Raw genomic sequence first — 18125 nt, forward strand, 5'->3', positions numbered from 1 at the left:
CACAGTGTGACAGTGAGAGAGGTGCCACCCGGAACGCGAAGAATTGACAACTTTGGGTAGGCCCTATACATGTACATGTACAACGTAGCTGAGGATTATGTGAAGTTTCTGTATCTTGACGCACTTTACATGTAGATGTAGATGGAGTGTCTGCTCACATCTGGTGCAGATAGGAACGTTCACGATGGCTCTAGGCCATTCTCTGAGACTCCTGACAAATAGCAGGTTGCAAAACAGGCAGTTCTTGGACCGTGTCGTCGCGCGCAGATATCGGCTTATGCCGATATAGTTATGGTGATGACGAAAGCAGCTGGCTGCTGGAAGTGTTAGAATCATGAAGAGGTTGAGGATTGTTTAATTTAACAGCACAATTCACGTGTGAACAGTTAACACATCTGTGTACATGTGATAAGAAGATCAACAATACTTCACTCTTCCGTTACACTAAAAAAAGAGGGCTGTGCGTTATGCCGTCTTTTTCTCGTATGGCAACATTCAGCATGGTAGAAATTCCATTTGCTGTAGCCATTCAACTACGGAGTTGCAATGGGACTATGTGGAGGTCCGTAGACCAGTGCGTGCATGACCATCGCGTGATTGTATATCACTCTAGGTGATGGTATGCGACCGTACCGTTAGTTATGCCGCATTGGCAAGTTGGTGAAGGCTCCCACGTCCAGTTCGACCAGTGACAAGTGGGAAACGTAAACTTGATAATATCAAACCAATCGGTCGAGTCCCACAGCAATAAATGGTGGGCTTTGGGGGAGACTTGACACACAGTTCCGACGTCGGAGCTCGCTGTCGCCTCAGTCCATCTCTTTGAGTCAATCTGTTCAAGAGAGAGAGTCAGTAGGTTGTGGACCCCAAGCCAGTCGAAGGTTCTGCGGACTGCTTTTCTGTGTAGCAATGGCAAATTTCATCTATTCTTCATCATGTTTCTTAGTAGCGCTGCATTTGCTGACTTTAGTGTACCAAGTGCGCAGTCAGAGTCAAGCGCAGCCAAGTAAGGTCTCAACATATGCGTCACACTCTCATGGAATTTTCTCTTTTAAGATTGCATGCTTCACACTGTCATGTTATAGTTCTTTCCCTTCTTCGTCTTTTTGTGAGAGCTTGGACAATCCACTTGTCCAGACAAGAAGGCAGCAATGCCTGTTCATTCTGGCGAAGTAAAATAAAATATACCAACCAACATGCTGCTACACAGCACACTGTAACACTAAGCCGATAATGCCCCGAAATAGGGTCACGGGGGATAAACAAAAATATTCATGCTTCATAGCTTCCTGATGATGAAAGCACAAAATTCAAAATATTTGTATTCACTCGTTGAGAGAATGGAAAAGGGAAAAGTCTGAGGATTTTTTTATTTAAACTCGGATGGTTGGTCAGCCAATATTATAAGTAAAAATAATCTTTCCTCCTTGGACTGTTATTCATAACTAGTAACTTATCTGTCCTTTCTCCAAAAAATTCCGTTGCTTTCTATTTTCCGTCTGTGATTTCACTGCATATTCAAGAATTGCTGGAAGTGTTCTACGCGGGTAAGAATGGCGGCTACACATTCGAGCAGGGCCTTCGTTACTGCTCGACGCGCAACGGAACCTTGGTCATGCCCAAGCTACCACATCTTCAGCTCTTTGCAGTACAGAAGTCCTTTGAGCGGGACACATCTTGGCAAGCCTATATTGGTTTGTCGCGGGTAAGAATTCCGTTGCTTTCTATTTTCCGTCTGTGATTTCACTGCATATTCAAGAATTGCTGGAAGTGTTCTACGCGGGTAAGAATGGCGGCTACACATTTGAGCAGGGCCTTCGTTACTGCTCGACGCGCAACGGAACCTTGGTCATGCCCAAGCTACCACATCTTCAGCTCTTTGCAGTACAGAAGTCCTTTGAGCGGGACACATCTTGGCAAGCCTATATTGGTTTGTCGCGGGTAAGAACACCGCTTGCTTTATGGGCTGGCTACATGTTATACATGTAGATCCATGGTCCCCTTTAGAACGATGCGTAAACCGAAATAGCAGTGAAAAAATATTCAAGGCTGAGAATTTCAAGCCATCGCCCTAGTGGACTGCTTATTATCAGTCTGGCCAAGAAAAGCTCAACAGTGTGTTAGTAGATTTCACGGATATGAGCGGCGGGCGTGCAACCCATTCTACGATGTGTCCTGTTTTTGATATTAAAATTAATAATGGCCACAGTTCTGGTTGTGCGAGCACACTGTACAAGTACACAAGTCTTAATCGCGCTACCGAACTTTTTACCAGCTTTCTGTACAGGCACACGATGGGGGCAAACTGAGAAAATCATTGTACTGGATAGTGATATTACGACTTCGGCTTTCAGCGTTCCTATCACTTTACCTTACCGGTCTGATAACGTACTAGCACCTCATCATACGCCGATGTTTCCACACGAGTATGTTAATAAAAAGGTCCTATTGTGGTTGCGTTTCAACTTTCTCTACTTTCTCTCTTAGTCATAACTAGTAACGTATTGTGTTTCTCAGTGCAATTGTATAGCCGGTTGCAACACGGACGTGCGAACTGTACTTTCTATTGTGCGTTGCTCTTCTTTATAATAAAGTCATGTATCGTATTATCTCTAATATAAGCGCAGTCTCCAATAATAGCACGTCTCCAATAATAGAACACCTTGGGGCGGCATTCAAAAAATAAAGTGCTCTGTCTCCATTATAAGCACACTGTGTAAATTCATTATCTGTACCGGCGAAGAAACCCTGAAATGTGTGTGTCTGACATGAATTTGGCATGGCAACAAGCCTCTGAAATGAGGTTGAAATAATAATGGAACAGTCTCCAACAAAGGAACGTCTCCAATAATAGCACGGGCGGACGTACATTGAAAAAAAATAAAGGACCGTGCTTATAATAGAGATAATACGGTAGTTACATTAGGCTCGTACCATCCAGTATCTTTCACCGGTGTACCCTTCCAGAGTAAAGATGGAACATGGCGATGGGCAGACGGCACCGAGTTCAATACCGGCTCCCGAAACTGGCGGGCCGGACTAGGACCGCAGCGAGTCGGAGCGGAGTGCGCTGTGTTAGGAGCTCCGGATAACACACTAATGGCTGTGCCCTGTGTCCAGGTGGAGATGATTATCTGTGAGCTGGGTAAGGAAATACAGGTAGACAATGTGTACTCTTGAGTGACTGCCGCTGTTTCAGGGTTTACTTTCTTTTATGCTAAGTATAAACGTTGTGGCTAAAACGGCAGTACTTCACCGGTAGCTACTAACCAACACTGTCCACTACTGTACATGGTTGTGAGTGGATTTTACACGAAGTAAGATGTCCAACCCGATGCGTGTGTTGTGAGCAGCATGGTCATGATCAATGCAGCATCGGGTATTCTCCTCAAAGGGAGTCGTGCGATTGTATGATATCTGGAAGGCAAGAATGGTGTTAAGATGTTAGGCGATCATAATCAGTTGCATATTCATTGAATCGCGTCAAGTTCTACAGTTTTTTTGGGGCAATATACCTGTACTAATTTTGGTCTTTCGCGTGCCGTGTCATGCAAAAATACAAATATGCTGTCCGTTGAATTATTTTTCAACAGTCTGCATTTCATTGCGTTATGTGAGCTAGACGGAGAGTTATTTCTGATCCGTGTACATCCATATATCTGTCAACCTGCATCGCTAGATATCGACGAATGTAAAAAGTACACGGGAACGGCCAGTTTGTGCACATCATCTCAGGAGCAATGTGTCAATACACATGCATCGTACACGTGCGAGTGCAAGCCCTTCTACATCCGAGATAACGACACATGTAAGCATGATACACGTACAGGTGTCCTTGTTAGTTTGTTTCTCTTTGTTTATTTTTCATTGACAGTCGATGTCTTCCCAATACTGATGTCGTGATTGCCTGTATTTGAAGAAGAGAACAAATACAGTGTTCGTGTAGCAATCTCTGGATTACGAAATGGAGTGGTGGTGCTCTTCAGGCACAATCTTACTCAGCCTACTCAAGCTCAACTGATGAGGGGTGAATTCCCCGAAACATTGTGTATTGAGCAGGGAGTGGTGCTTTCTTGCAGGTTTGCCGAATCGAAGGTTCGATGGACTTCTCGTGTTCTCTGGATGGCAGTCGTGAGTCAGTCAAGTGTTAAGTCGTCGGCGGAATAGCGCGAGACCCATTCCTAAACACATTCTCTGGACTGCCCATTTATTGGGTGGGTCAGGCATGAGCAGGTTTTCTTAGGTCAACCATGATGGTTGATGTTTTCACATAATTATTCTGTTGAGACTCTTGAGAGTTGTGGCCCTGCCCTTGCCTTTGCTGCCAGGTGTTGTGGATTTGACTCGGAACCTCTCCTCTGATCCCAGCGTCATACATGACGTCATGGTCATGGTGCGCAACTCCACCACCGAGCCTTGGCGTGTCGAGCAGACATACCCAGGAGCCAATCGTAGCACTCTGATCCGAGAGTCGATCGCGGATGATGGACAGAAGAGAGTGTTTGTCGTACGATCTCACACCCCGTCAGGCAATGCTACTGCGCAAGACGTGATCAAGCAACAGTTTCTGGAGCTCATAAATGCAACGTCCAATTCATCACTAGATCCAAGTAAGTGGAAAGGAAATCGCACTGTAGGGACATAACAGATACACACAACAGGGAACGCGAGCGAAAATTTGTAAACAGACAGCGGAGGGAATACTGGGAAAGAGGATTGGATGCGGACAGACCAGAGCACTATTGTCATCAGGATCTGCTGTTTACATGTACATTTATTATGCATTTTTTTCTGGGATACCCCAACGGTCAGAGCCTATTGATAGCAGATTATGTACTGGGTGATGAAGAAAGGCAGTAAAAGTGAAATAACACCAATACAAAAATCAAAAAAATGATGCTTTGATGTGCAACGATTATGTACATTGGGCACCCCGTAAGGAGACCTTAGGGTCTGTTGGGAATGCCCAAGTAAAACAATAAAATAAAATACAATACATGTAGGTCAGTAGTACTGCAGTTTAAGTTATGAGAGATATTACGGAGATTTTAACGCTCTCTAATCGATTATGTTTACTCAGAACTCGCAAACAACACTGCAGAGTAGTACCTGCCCTCGAACACTCCTGCACTCCACAAACATGCTCTTATTTGCACCGAATAAAGCAGCTGGTGATATTTTGCCCACTGGTCATCATCAGGATATTGATGCAACATCTTTGTCTGGCGCAGCTGTGAGCCTGCTTTGTTTTAGGAATGAATGTGTTTTGAGTGCATCTAATTCACTATAAATATCTTCTTGTTGTTTCCACATCTCAACACTTCAGTGAAAGAGTGGACGAAAGATATGTTCGCGAATGGAAGTCGCATCTACCGCATCGTCCCCGCTACGAACCTGTCCATGGCTGTGGAGCTACTAGTTAAACCAGCCGCTCCCTCCTCACCTCCCACACGCACACGTAAGACCCGGTGCACATCCAACGCGACCAGCAGCACCACCCCGCACTTGAACTTAAAGTCAGACTACAGAGTGTACGATCTGAGGTGCTCAGACGATGCTCAAGCAACCTCACTTTCGCACTGCAAGTGGACAACGGAGGAATTGGCGACGGACGTAAAGAAATTCGGCCTATTCACCACGGGATCATATGAAATACGTCTGCACTGGGATATAGAGTTTGGTGGAAGCACCATTTCGCTCGGATTCACCATCCCCTTTGTGATCCACGTGACCATCGGTACCGGTACGTATTGACTACTAGTGAATATTACTGACGGTATGGCTAGTTGGATGATTTTGATAGTTATTCCATTTTGGACTAGATGATGCGCTGACCTTTGCTGTTTGGCTGCACAGAGTGTTTTTTGGTCTCGTACAACATGCGTCATGTATTACGAACAGATGCCTATTGAATTTGCCTTGCCTCTCCTCTGAACTGATGGATTTTGGACCTTTTTTGGGGCCTCAGCTCACACCAAGAGTGGTTTCATATCTTTAGCATGCGGGCTACGCTCCTGGATTTATATGACTGTAACCAGTCAATTTCAAGGCATGTTAGTTGTCTCTTAGGGCAGTGTGCGCAACTCCGTGGCAGCTACTTCAAAACATCTGGTGTCCTATTACATTGAATGTTGTCTTATGCTTAGCAAGAACAGCAACACGACCGTGCGCTGGACGTACCTTGCACTACCACAGCAGTGCCAAGACGTATCCAGAGGCCTCAACGCACTGCCAAAACCAGGGTGCGGAGCTTCTCACGCATTTCACTCCTGCGATACGTTCATGCGTGCGTGAATTTGACACGCCTGTACTCTCTATTCACGGACGTCGTCTGCTGTACATTCCCGTGAGGACTGGATGCGGGTTTCTCTATTCATCGACGAAGAGTGGCGATCGCATTGCCAGCGCCCTGCTCCAAACTACTGGGCGGTGTGGGGTGGATTTCTGCTTGGCGTACACCTTATCCCCTGGTGTTCACCTCCTGTCGGTCAAGTGTGACATTCACAGTCCATTTATATGTGTCAAAGGTAATGTATTCTAAATCTATTGCATTCTTAAAGGGGAAGTCCGGTGAAAAATTTAAATTTCACAGTCCGTAGAGTTCGAGTCGCTGAGTCGAATGGTCTTTGTCCGAGGAGCCTGCGGCTGCGGCTTATGGTTCGTCAGATACGCCCAATCGAACAAGTGCGAATTTGAGCGCGCATCACCCAGATCCAGGTGATGACGTCACAGCGTGCAGCCAGGTAGCCACACCATCTAGTTGTGTACAAAAATGGCCATATTCGGAGCGCGTTCGATTGGGGAACTGTTTGTCGCAGCTTCTTCGGACCAAGACCATTCGATTCAGTGTTACAAACACTACATACCCTGTGATTTTCAGCTCGGTAAACCTCGAGGTTATACCGTATTTTAGCCGTTTCCGAGTTGGACTTTTTCCGTCAGCCTCTACGCGCTGTGCGCTGCGTGCATGCAGTGCGTGCAGTGTGTTATCTAGCTGTGGTACATGGTGCAGTCAACAAACTCATCACAGACGGAACTACAGTCATGTACTCCCGCACTGCCGTGCTGGGGTAGTATCTACAACAAGACTCGAGTCACAACTGACACAAGACTCAGAAAACTAGTCAACACACGGACTTGTCATGTACTACGAGTACACTCGTATCAGTCGTATTGTACAGTCATGTAGTCAGAGAACGTGCGTTTCTCCTTGCCGGTGCCGGTGATTGTGCTTTGAGAAAGAAAATTTTAGTTTTCCGCTCCCGCCTCATTATTTTATGCTACAGCGATGAGTGCACAACCGTGACCGTTGAAGTGACAAAACAGGGAACAGCTCCCGGACCTAGAACTGTCAGATTCCATAGCGTTGCGAGCGAAGAGTCGTGCCCGTGGTTCAAAGAGCCTGCACTGTTCTCCAAATGAGGAGTCCGAAATATTCCAAGTTCGCACCAAAACATCACCATGTGGCAGGCCACTGGAGTCTAAACGAATCTAATCGGTATGGAACAACATTTAGAGCACTCGCATCACTCTTCTCCATTTTGGCGACCCTGCTCTCCAGCGATCTGATAATTCATCAGCCTCGTCTGCAATAGCTGCTGCTTCTTCATCAGTCGGAAACTCAGTAACGCTCACTCTTGACGGGCCCGCGCGGCCATTTCTTCAGCTAAATACCGAGGTTCTCAGCCCCAGACCGAACTCATGAAGGTCAGCCATGGCTGCATCCTCACTCTCACAAGGAGTTACAGGTCTTCGGGGTCGCTTGCACCACCTAATATCAGTCGCCAAATCATTTGAAATAGCACTGACACTATTGCTTTCACGCACTCCTTTTGACCTAGCTGCACGCTATGACGTTGCAGAGGGTGTGGCGCGGCCGCATGACGTCATGGCGCAGCCCCCGAAACTCAGTTTTTCGAACGGAAATATCTCGAGAACGCTTTGTCGGAGACACGTGGGACCAACACCATTCGACTCAGCGCCCGAAACTCTACCAACCCTGAAATTTAAATTTTTCACCGGACTTCCCCTTTAATTGCAAAAGAGAAAGGACCAAGGAACTACAAGTTACCAGTCCGAGTCCATTCTTTACTGCACTCATAAAATAGACCAATCCCGAAAAGATTGTCTGGGTTCGAAAGGGGGCATGTCAACTGAGAGTACACTGTACAACACATACATGGCACTACCTGATCAGCATGCGGCACAGGACGTGTTTGATAGTTCGTGTGTGAATGCGAGGGTAAGTACACGGTTTTCTCGTTAGTTGCATGCAAGAGAGACGATGCGACAGAAAGCAAAGCCCTTCGTAGCTTTCTCTCTCGCACTGGTAATGGTCTGCTGTTGTAGTTGAAATGCTAAGACATAATCCTTGTTTCGCTCTTCTGTGTAGTGTGAAGAGGTCAACGAACATGTAGAGCTCACTTTGATGAAGTAGGCAAGGCTGTGTGAGCTGTGGCTCAAAGTGATAGGCCCTAAATCTTACGAGATATTTCGAGTGCTATTGTTTGTTGCGAGCGCTTCGTCTTCGATGAGTCCTGCCTCTTTCCTGGCAGCTGCCCTCCTATAGGACCAACCACGAAGTGACTGTACTCATCTGCAGCCGATCAATGTTATATTGCACAAGAAAATATCGTTTTCGCCAAGCCAGTGCCCCGCCAAAGACCATCGCCGTGTCACACCGTCGGAACGAGTTCATGATGAGAAACATCATTCGCGCGAGCGTGATGAAGAACTATTTCGAAAGACAACATAGTCTTTACCCCCGGGACGACAACTATGTGCACGTCCTGCAAGGGGAGAATGTCACCAGCGACATCAACGAAGACGACGGCAGTATTTCGGGAACCTGGAGTCAGCGGAGGTCGTCAAGCTCCTCCGCGACCCGGTACATGTACAGTATAGGTGACATGTCGACACGAGCGTGCGGAAACACAGCATACACTGTAGTAATGTTGCAAGAGTTTGCGGAAGGAGTCCAAGTCGGGAAATCCATCAGCTCCAAAAGCTACCTGTAGGTGGGCGATGAGACTCCAGCTTCAGACTACAACAGTCAGGACTTGTAAATAGTTGAACTTTGTGAAGCAGCAGATCGAGATGTTAGCTGAAATCGTACCTGTTGCAGTATGTCGGCGCTATGTAGCTTGCATTTTTAACGGAGAGTCGATCGCCACGCGAATGTTTCTCTCCTCACCGAGAGCTATCTGGCCTCCAAACTCCGTCAGGGTCTGCCTAAGGTACCGAAGGTCCTTTGACTAGCTGCTGGCAGGACTCCATCAAATCCTTTAGCTTCAGCTCGGCGAGCAAAAGTCTCTCTCTCCTCCGCCATGAGCTGACACACACAAACTGAATACAAAACGATGCACTTCACACGTGCTGGCTTGCACGCGTGCCCCCTTTCACGAACCCAGACAATCTTTTCGGGATTGGTCTATTGCTTTCTCCACGCCTACTCGAAAAATATGTTCGTGTACATTGTATGTGCAAAAAGCTGACTCGTGTGTCGCGCGGCGCAGCTCCTCGCAGGTGTCGCAAGTCGCCATTCGCGTCAAAAAAGTGGTACAATGTATTGTGAATGGTCCGTTGCGGTATGAATACGGTGCACGAGGGAGCGGAGTTTACACTAAGCGTATTCCAGCAAACTGATCTGTCCGGAGCGGGTATGCAAAGAGTCAGTGTGTGACATTTTCTTCTTTTAACAAATACAACGGCTTGACGGCAGCAATTGGTAATGCTATATGAGTGTATGTTTGGTTTCTTTCATTCTCATAACCATCAGGATCTGGAAAACGTTCTGCGGAGGGTGTTTTTTCTAACAGCGCTCTTTTTACTCATGCATACAAACGTGCATATAATAGCATATTGACTATCTTGGCGATGTGGACTATGTTTTATCTTGCAGGAAAGGTAGGAGATGCGTGCGCCCGGGGAAGCCATGATTGCCATGACAACTACACGTGCACTGTCAACACAACAGACTTTACCTGCAAGCCGATGGGTGATGACTTGGCTGCAAATGGAACATCACAAGGTACGTGTACATGTACTAGTAAGGCAGGTGTATGTGTTTTTTGGGAGTTCCAATCTATAGTGGGGAGAGCCGAAACCATGAAAGGCTCACAAGCATGATTTGCTTTTTACAAGTCCACCAGCCAAAGACAACCCCACCCACACCCAGGAAACGTGTCTATTGAGAAGATGAAGGTTCTCGACGGGTCTTCCATTGGCGTGTGTATGTGCGCCCATCCAAAGCTCTGTCTGTTGGGGTGTCAAGTACACGTGTGTGGAGGGGGGGGGGGGGGCAATTTTCCCATTGCCAAAGTGACTCTTACTGCAGCACACCTCTACCAATCCCTTTCTTACTGGCCATGCATGTGATTACTCCATTCTCCATAATTTCTCACCTGTTGTAGTTCTCTGTTCTTCCGCAACTGCCTTGGCAATGATCTAGGCAATGATAATCGTGTGTTTTTCCTGGTATTCAGAATGTTTGGTAGAGCATCAGTCTAGACATTGTTTGCTTTCTGTTACCAAATTGAGCGTGTAGCTAGCGTGCAGGGAGAAGTACTCATAAAGCTCATGGCATTGAAAAAACGATTCCAGAATAATAGAGCCTGACCTTTTGTTTCTTTCCAATTGTCAGGTACAACGTCCATTCGAACTACTACAGACTCAGCAACCACTGCGGGTCCGTTTAGCACATCAGCACCCGCAACAACCCAACGATTGCCGTCTTCTCCGCCCAGTACTCGAGCTAACCCCACTGCACCACCCGGCCTTATAAACCTCGAAGGCGAAGGCAGTACTGGCGGTGGTGGTGGTGGTGGCGGATCGACCTCTCAAGTCGGCTTAATCATAGGTATAGTGGTGGGTCTGCTCGCCTTGGTTCTGATCGTCAGTGGAGTGTGGATATGCTATCAGAGACGCAAGAACGCTCGCCACCGCTATGATGCCCGCGTAGAAACAGAAGCTGATGGTAAGCAACAGTGCATGTGCATTTACGTGTGCGTTTAATTAAACATTGCGCCAGTTCAATCCATTTCAAATGGGCTCATAACGGGCCGTATATTAGATTACTTGTGGCAAGACTTGGTTTGTTGGTTGGTTGGTTTATGTTATTTTACTTCGCCAGAATGAACGGGCATTGTTGCCTTCTTGCGTGGACAAGTGGAATGTCCAAGTTCTCACAAAAAGACGAAGAAAGGAAATAAATATTCCATGAGAGTGTGAAGCATGCAATCTTATAAGAGAAAATTCCATGAGAGTGTGACGAATGCACGATGAGAGAGGAGAGATAGAGAGAGATAGAGAGATAGACGGATAGATAGCTAGCTAGCTAGATAGATAGATAGATAGAGAGAGAGAGAGAGAAAGAGAGAAAGAGAGAGAGAGGAAGATAGAAAGAGAGAAAGAGGAGAGATAGAGAGAGACTGCTTTATTGCCTGGACAAGTGAATTGTCCAAGCTCTCACATAATGACCAACAACAAGATCAACAGCAACAACAACAACGACAGCGACAACAACAACGGACCAACAACAACAGCAACGGCAACAAAAACAGCAGCAGCAGCAAAAACAACCACAACAACAACAACAACAACAACAACAACAACAACAACAACAACAACAACAACAACAACAACAACAACAACAACAACAACAACAACAACAACAACAACAACAACAACAACAACAACAACAACAACAACAACAACAACAACAACAACAACAACAACAACAACAACAACAACAACAACAACAACAACAACAACAACAACAACAACAACAACAACAACAACAACAACAACAACAACAACAACAACAACAACAACAACAACAACAACAACAACAACAACAACAACAACAACAACAACAACAACAACAACAACAACAACAACAACAACAACAACAACAACAACAACAACAACAACAACAACAACAACAACAACAACAACAACAACAACAACAACAACAACAACAACAACAACAACAACAACAACAACAACAACAACAACAACAACAACAACAACAACAACAACAACAACAACAACAACAACAACAACAACAACAACAACAACAACAACAACAACAACAACAACAACAACAACAACAACAACAACAACAACAACAACAACAACAACAACAACAACAACAACAACAACAACAACAACAATAGAGAGAAAGAGAGAGAGAAAGAGGAGAGAGTTCAAAAAATAGATGTACTAGTGCTCGAAGTATTTCGAAAGGGCTCATGACAGATGGTACATGTACACTAGATCCTCTGTGTCAAGGCTGCATTGTGAAAGAAATAGTGGGGTTGACATTCTGTTGTCTATACTGATGTGAGTGCCAGGCCATCTCGATAGCCAACAGCTAAGGCTTTTAGTGGTATCCCGTTTTTCGACATCACTAAGAAAAGAATTTTTATCCAGTGCATGCGCCAAGAGTGAATAGCAACTAAATAGAGCGGTTGTCAGTTGACAAACCCCATTCTATTTACGATGCAGTTGCGCGATGTCCACCACTTTCTGAACGATCCCTTCTAATGATGAGAAATACAAAAAACAGATTGAATTTGCTAGAGCAAGCTGCAAGTATGAGAGTGAACATGGTCCAGCCTATGCAGCAGGGTTCTACACCAGGTGATACAATTTGAGTTTGTGGATGTGCTGTATGGGTTTCTACAGGTCAGGGTGAGTCCACTGCAAGGCTGAGAGGAACAGAGCGATCTGGAAGACCGGCAGAAGCAGTACGTATTGATGTTACCATGTGTGAGTGTATGTGTGTGTGTGTGTTTGTGTGTGTGTGTGTGTGTGTGTGTGTGTGTGTGTGTGTGTGTGCGTGCGTACTTTCTTGGCTGAATGATTAGTGTATTTTGACTCTTGTACTCAACACTAACACTGACCATGCCCCCTTTAAGGACTACTCCTGCAGCAGAAATGCATATTTTTAAACCTCAGCCAATATACCTACGACAGTTTTCACTTCGTCTCGGTGCTTAGACCGGGGGAAGTTGCCATACTAGGGTGTAAACCCGCCTTTCGGCACTGGGAATACAGCTCGCTCGACTTTGTGCCGACTAAGTGAAGAGGACCCACACCCTCATCTGGTGAACTACGTCATGGGTATTTGCAGTTGGATGTGCGACTGCAAGGCTTTCACTCATCTACCCCTGTCCTCGTTGCAGCTCAGCTGTACGAATACATGTACAATCATTTAACGATCCAGTGTACTGTAAAAGCCATAATTTATATATAACGAAGTGCTAACTCTAACGAGTTAACGAGGAGAAATCTGTCGTTAAAATAGAAATCGTTATACAGAAATCCATACATATACTGTCCTATTGAGCGTTGAGAATGAGTGAGAATCGTTACCTTTAGTACACGTAAACCAGTCAATTTTGGGAAATCGTTATTGTATATATGCGCCTCGTTAGAATAATGGCTTTTACAGTAGTTCATTTGCTGTACAATGTACAGCGATGGCGGCTGAAATCCGACCGCTGATTTTCGTGCGCAAGTACCGCACCGATTCTAGTGGTACCTGTTTTCGTAGTGTTCAAAGCGTGTGCTGGGTCTTTACAATGCCAGTGCACCGGGTTTGGGTCAGATTTTAGTTGCAACCACTGTAGTTTGATGTGCTCTTGAGTTAAGTGCAGAAGCTTTCTGTCTGTTTCATGCTCACCTCCAGGCATCAAGCGAACCTCAACCAGTGGATATCTAGCTCACATCCCAACGCATCTATCACTAGTGATAACTTTGTAAATCATTTTTAAATCATTTTCATCCATTCGTGTAGACTATAGTCATGCCTGGGACAATACAGGATATTTGTGGCGGTCTTTATGCAACTTAGGCTGAAATACGAAGAAAACAAGCACTAGTGACCAGCTTTTTCTAAACCGAGCCTAATATCGGAGATGTTTCGAGTGACGCTGGTGCAGATATGTCATTGTGGGCACCATTGTGTAACTTATATTTGTGGAATAATGTTGAAATCTCACATGTATAATAATTATTTCCTCACATCCTGGTCCAACAAATAGAATAACAGATGCATGCCAGCACGCGGTATTGGCAACAGTTTAATCATTGGTCGCATGCACCAGTTCATTGAACCCTGCCTATGCTCTGTCTCCTCTTTCCGACCAATGGATGCACCTAGGATACGGAGAGTGCTGGGATTCCGCGTTGCCTGATGATTGCAATGACGAATCAAATTCTTGGTATTCTTGTTGGTGTTTCGATCAAAACCATGTGTATTGAGATATTGTGTCATACGCAAGCACATTTTCTTTGCCCGTGTAAGAGGCTTTCCCCGTGATTGCACTGATGATAGTGCTGATGATAGTGCCGAGTATGAAACACAGAGGTGCACCAAACTAGCATGGCTCCACTGTTGTAACGTGTTTTAGTCTTCTTTCTTACATACGCGTATTTAAAGGTACACAAGAGAGATTGGAAGCTGTGTCGCAACTTTGATTTTCACGCATTACTACGATCAACAGGCGATCAGGCGATCTTCATCAGATCATCAGGCACTAGGCAGGTATTTAAAAGAACATGAATTATGTAACAATTGCCAGTCTGTGCGTCCTTATCTGCTGCTCGCGCTATAGTAGGTTTTTTAGGCCTCTTTTACGGGAAATTAACACAATGGTTTAAAAATGCAATAAATCATACATTGTCCATTGGAGAAGAAATCACTAAAATGCATGTGTAAAAATAAAGAATGTCAAACCTAAACCAAAAAAACCTTCATGATTTCATTTGAAGTACGTTTCCTTTTCCGCCTGTGTTTACATTATTTCGCCAAATGTCCCAACAGTCGCCTTTTTATATTTATTACAACATCTCAAGACTCGGTGGAAACACCGGCCAATGTGAAGAGAGTGGGTGATTGCCAACCACCTTAATGCAATGGAGAGTGAGGAAGCTGTGTAACTATGTTGCTACTCTGAAAGTCACGCTGCGTCAACATTAATTCGAGCAAAGTGCCATATTGCCAGTAGTTTATGGCAAAATTTGGACAAGAAATGTTCGGGTTCAGTCGTGGCTGTTCCAGTCAGTGATATGCTCTTTCACTAGGTTCTCTTGTACTTGAAGTTGTACGTGCAGCGAAACTTCAGTGCACGGTTTCCTGGCTATAACATCAGGGAGTCGTAAACCCCCTGTACAACGAACTCTTATCTCTTTGCATCGGATATGTCATCTTAGTTTCAGGACTGTTACGCCACTACAAAATCGGAACAGAACCAAAAATTCCCGTAGCCATGCGACGTTACTTTAGTAAGGTACAATTGGGTCCGATGAGACTGGCTGGATGTTCATGTATTTGAAGATTTAATCCAAGAACGCTGAAATGTGTGCCCTGGTGAACCCATTTCACTAGGGATGGGGATGGCCACTTTTTCACCGGCATGTACATGTATAGTGCAGAATACCGTTTGTTTTGTAGGCCTGATTGCAGACAAAGTACCCGAGGAGCTTGCTGGAAAATGGTACTCAATACCCTTACAACTCGGAGTCACGAGAAAGGTATTGGTGTCTTGTGTGAGGGATGATTGTAATGTATGTTACGTTCATACATGTATGGCAGACACAGCCACTTACAATAGATGATAATTATGCCAAATAAGCCCTCGAAAAGTTGAGAGGGCATGCGATTGATGCTCCCAGGCTTAGCTTGTCAAGTGCACGGGATGTGCAAAGTACACGGATTTTAGGCTTGTCGCGTGCTTATGTGATCAGGTGCTGCATCTGCATGAATGGAATGCATGCAGTTCCACCGTTACTAGTTTTAGCACTTCCTTCGACGTTGAGATTACTGAACAATTAAAGCTGTAAATCTGGATAGAAGAAACAGTTCTGCTTGCTTTATAGCGGCTGGAGTGATTTTTCGCTGTCTTGTTTTCGGATGCCGACCAACCACGGCCATTGCTGTGTTCCAGGATGTGCTGGTGACCGCGCGGTACTCCCCGGCCCCAGCAAATGGCATTCGTCTTTTCCATAAATTTCCGTCATCCTGAACTGTGAAGGAAATGGACTGTTGCTATTCGAAGGGAGGAAAGAGAAGGAGAGTAAAAAAAAAGGTGACACTACAGTGGTGTGATCTGACCATTTCTTGCCAGAAGATTATGTACAAGGGGAGAAAATCGCCAGAGCAAGACTGGTAAAACATTTTGTATCTGGAGTTTTCAATCTGGTCCACCAAGACAACAGCGGCTGGTGCTAACCGGCGTCGCTTTACCTCGTGTCGCGAGCCACTGCACAGGAGCTGCCGGAAGACATACGACTCATACCTAGTGATATCCCAGCCAGGCATACTGTCCCTACGCTGGAGGAAGCATTTGACAGTATTCAATGCAATCTGGGTGACTGCAAGAATAAAGTAGCAAGATTGAGCGAAATGACTAACAGTCGCATGTTTGGAGTTCTAGTATCCAGATTCAAAGACAAGGCATCATATCAGTAACCTTGCACAACACACTCATTAAACGTTTCAAGCGGAGTCTCAAGATAACATTTTAAAACTTTTGGCTACCCAGCAGCCGCCATTTGTCACCGCCACAAAATATTCCAGTCGCCATCCATTATAACCTTATAATAATTATTTCGCCTTCTTTCTGCCTTGTTTTATAAATGTGTGCATGGCCGCCACAGCCCCCTCTTTGCAGAGTTTCCTTTGTTTTTAGGTCAAATATTCACCCTACGCTGGCTACGGAAGCCTTGACCAGGGGATAGAACACCCTCGCTTTAGCCTTACCTAATGCTTCTTCACGACATGGCTTCTCTTTGCAAAACATACAGGTACCTGGTCTCTGATAGCTGGTGTTTTCTTCCATCGGGGTGCTGCTAGGCAGCCTCCTTCGTCATGCCGCAGAGGCTGCGTAGAAGGCTGTTATGTTATAACAACCTTCTACGTAACCTCTTTTGCAATACGTAATGGCGTAGTATGCAGCCTCGGTTTTTCATTCAACTTTTTTTACCCACTTACCTCGAGCACCCTGTAAAAAGGCATATTGTCTGCAGGGATTGCCCTAGTAAAATAATAAATACAATACAAATAGAACAACTCCTATTTGTGCTGGCCCTGACTAATAGCGAAAGCACATGAGAAACTGGTTGCCTGGAGCAATGACGGAAGAAACGCTGATGTGATCTCACTCGGGTGAGGGATGAGGTGAAACCGCGAAGCAGTCAGGGTCTTGCTTCTCAGCCTATGCCATATGCCGCTGCCAATCTGCTGTTGGGTACGGCGCTCTATTGCTATTACCTCTGTTAGGAGCACCTTCTCTGTGATGTGGGATAAGGAAGGCGGGATTTCCCAGTACAAAGGCAAATCAATGTTGCCAGTGTCAGTATACCCAGGTGGTTGATAAGGGGTTTTCATAACTACGTTCCTTGGCCCTTGGGCCCCATTGCTGTTGTTGCTAGGTTGCATATGCCAGGTATTGACCTTTCATCTCACAATAATTGAGGCCGATGGTCAGCAGCAATGCAACAATGACTATGTTGTGGAAGGAGCATGCAATGCTGCAGTACAAGTGCAATATGCAGACGACATCACTTCGAGTACATGCTTTTCTCTAGTTTAGCACTGTAGCACACACTTAGCTCTCCTTCTTCTTCTTTTGAGATGCCCAACACTTAGCCTTGACAAAGTATCTCTGCGGTCCAGAATTATTTGGCTCTGGGAAGCAACACTCAACACTTTAAACGAATGGCGAGAAGAAGGACTCATCCCCGAATGGTTTCTGTGTCGTTAGGTACCTTTCTCGATTCTGAAGATGCTGGAGTACAGCACTAGCAGAAACACCACATAGCTAATCCTCCGAGCGATGGGTCCAGGCTTCAGCGGGAAATTCTGGGTCTGTTTGTTGAGCAGCATCTATGATTTGATGGATTCACCGGAGAAGCAGCTTCTTCTGTTCCCGATGCAGATGGTGTCAAGGTATTCGCTGCTGTAGCGACCAGTGAAGGAGGAACGGATTTTCATCGCCCTTTCGCTGCTCGGTGCCGACTGCCATCATTGTCCCCTGTCCTAGGCTCTGGGGCGTTGGGAATAAAATAAAATCTTTCGGTCTTACCTCTGCAACAAATCATCTCACTTTCCATCTACC

At 45.5% G+C, this 18125-nt stretch overlaps 2 protein-coding genes across 2 annotated transcripts; both read left to right on the plus strand.

Annotated features, from left to right (window-relative positions):
* The first annotated feature begins 1803 nt into the window (after nucleotides 1-1803).
* LOC135825893 (uncharacterized) lies at nucleotides 1804-14326 on the plus strand. Its single transcript, XM_065338527.1, has 10 exons — nucleotides 1804-1941; nucleotides 2968-3145; nucleotides 3680-3808; nucleotides 4329-4610; nucleotides 5327-5743; nucleotides 6147-6527; nucleotides 9902-10030; nucleotides 10643-10975; nucleotides 12688-12749; nucleotides 13694-14326. Exons 1-10 carry the CDS (start codon nucleotides 1852-1854, stop codon nucleotides 13724-13726), a joined length of 2034 nt encoding a protein of 677 aa, XP_065194599.1. The 5' UTR covers nucleotides 1804-1851; the 3' UTR covers nucleotides 13727-14326.
* LOC135826866 (UPF0746 protein DDB_G0281095-like) lies at nucleotides 11637-12176 on the plus strand (the record flags this gene model as incomplete). Its single annotated transcript, XM_065339474.1, has 1 exon — nucleotides 11637-12176. A coding segment is annotated over one exon (540 nt), but the record flags the coding sequence as incomplete, so codon positions are not given.
* Nucleotides 14327-18125: the final 3799 nt, after the last annotated feature.

Source organism: Sycon ciliatum, chromosome 10, assembly GCF_964019385.1.
Source record: "Sycon ciliatum chromosome 10, ocSycCili1.1, whole genome shotgun sequence".
Taxonomy (NCBI): domain Eukaryota; kingdom Metazoa; phylum Porifera; class Calcarea; order Leucosolenida; family Sycettidae; genus Sycon; species Sycon ciliatum.

Excerpts from the sequence above, each read along its gene's own strand:
- LOC135825893 (XM_065338527.1), top strand. The coding sequence starts at position 1,852 with ATGCCCAAGCTACCACATCTTCAGCTCTTTGCAGTACAGAAGTCCTTT. Across the intron at positions 3,146-3,679 it reads GATGATTATCTGTGAGCTGG|ATATCGACGAATGTAAAAAG; the intron begins GTAAGGAAATAC and ends CTGCATCGCTAG. Across the intron at positions 6,528-9,901 it reads TCCATTTATATGTGTCAAAG|GAAAGGTAGGAGATGCGTGC; the intron begins GTAATGTATTCT and ends TTTATCTTGCAG.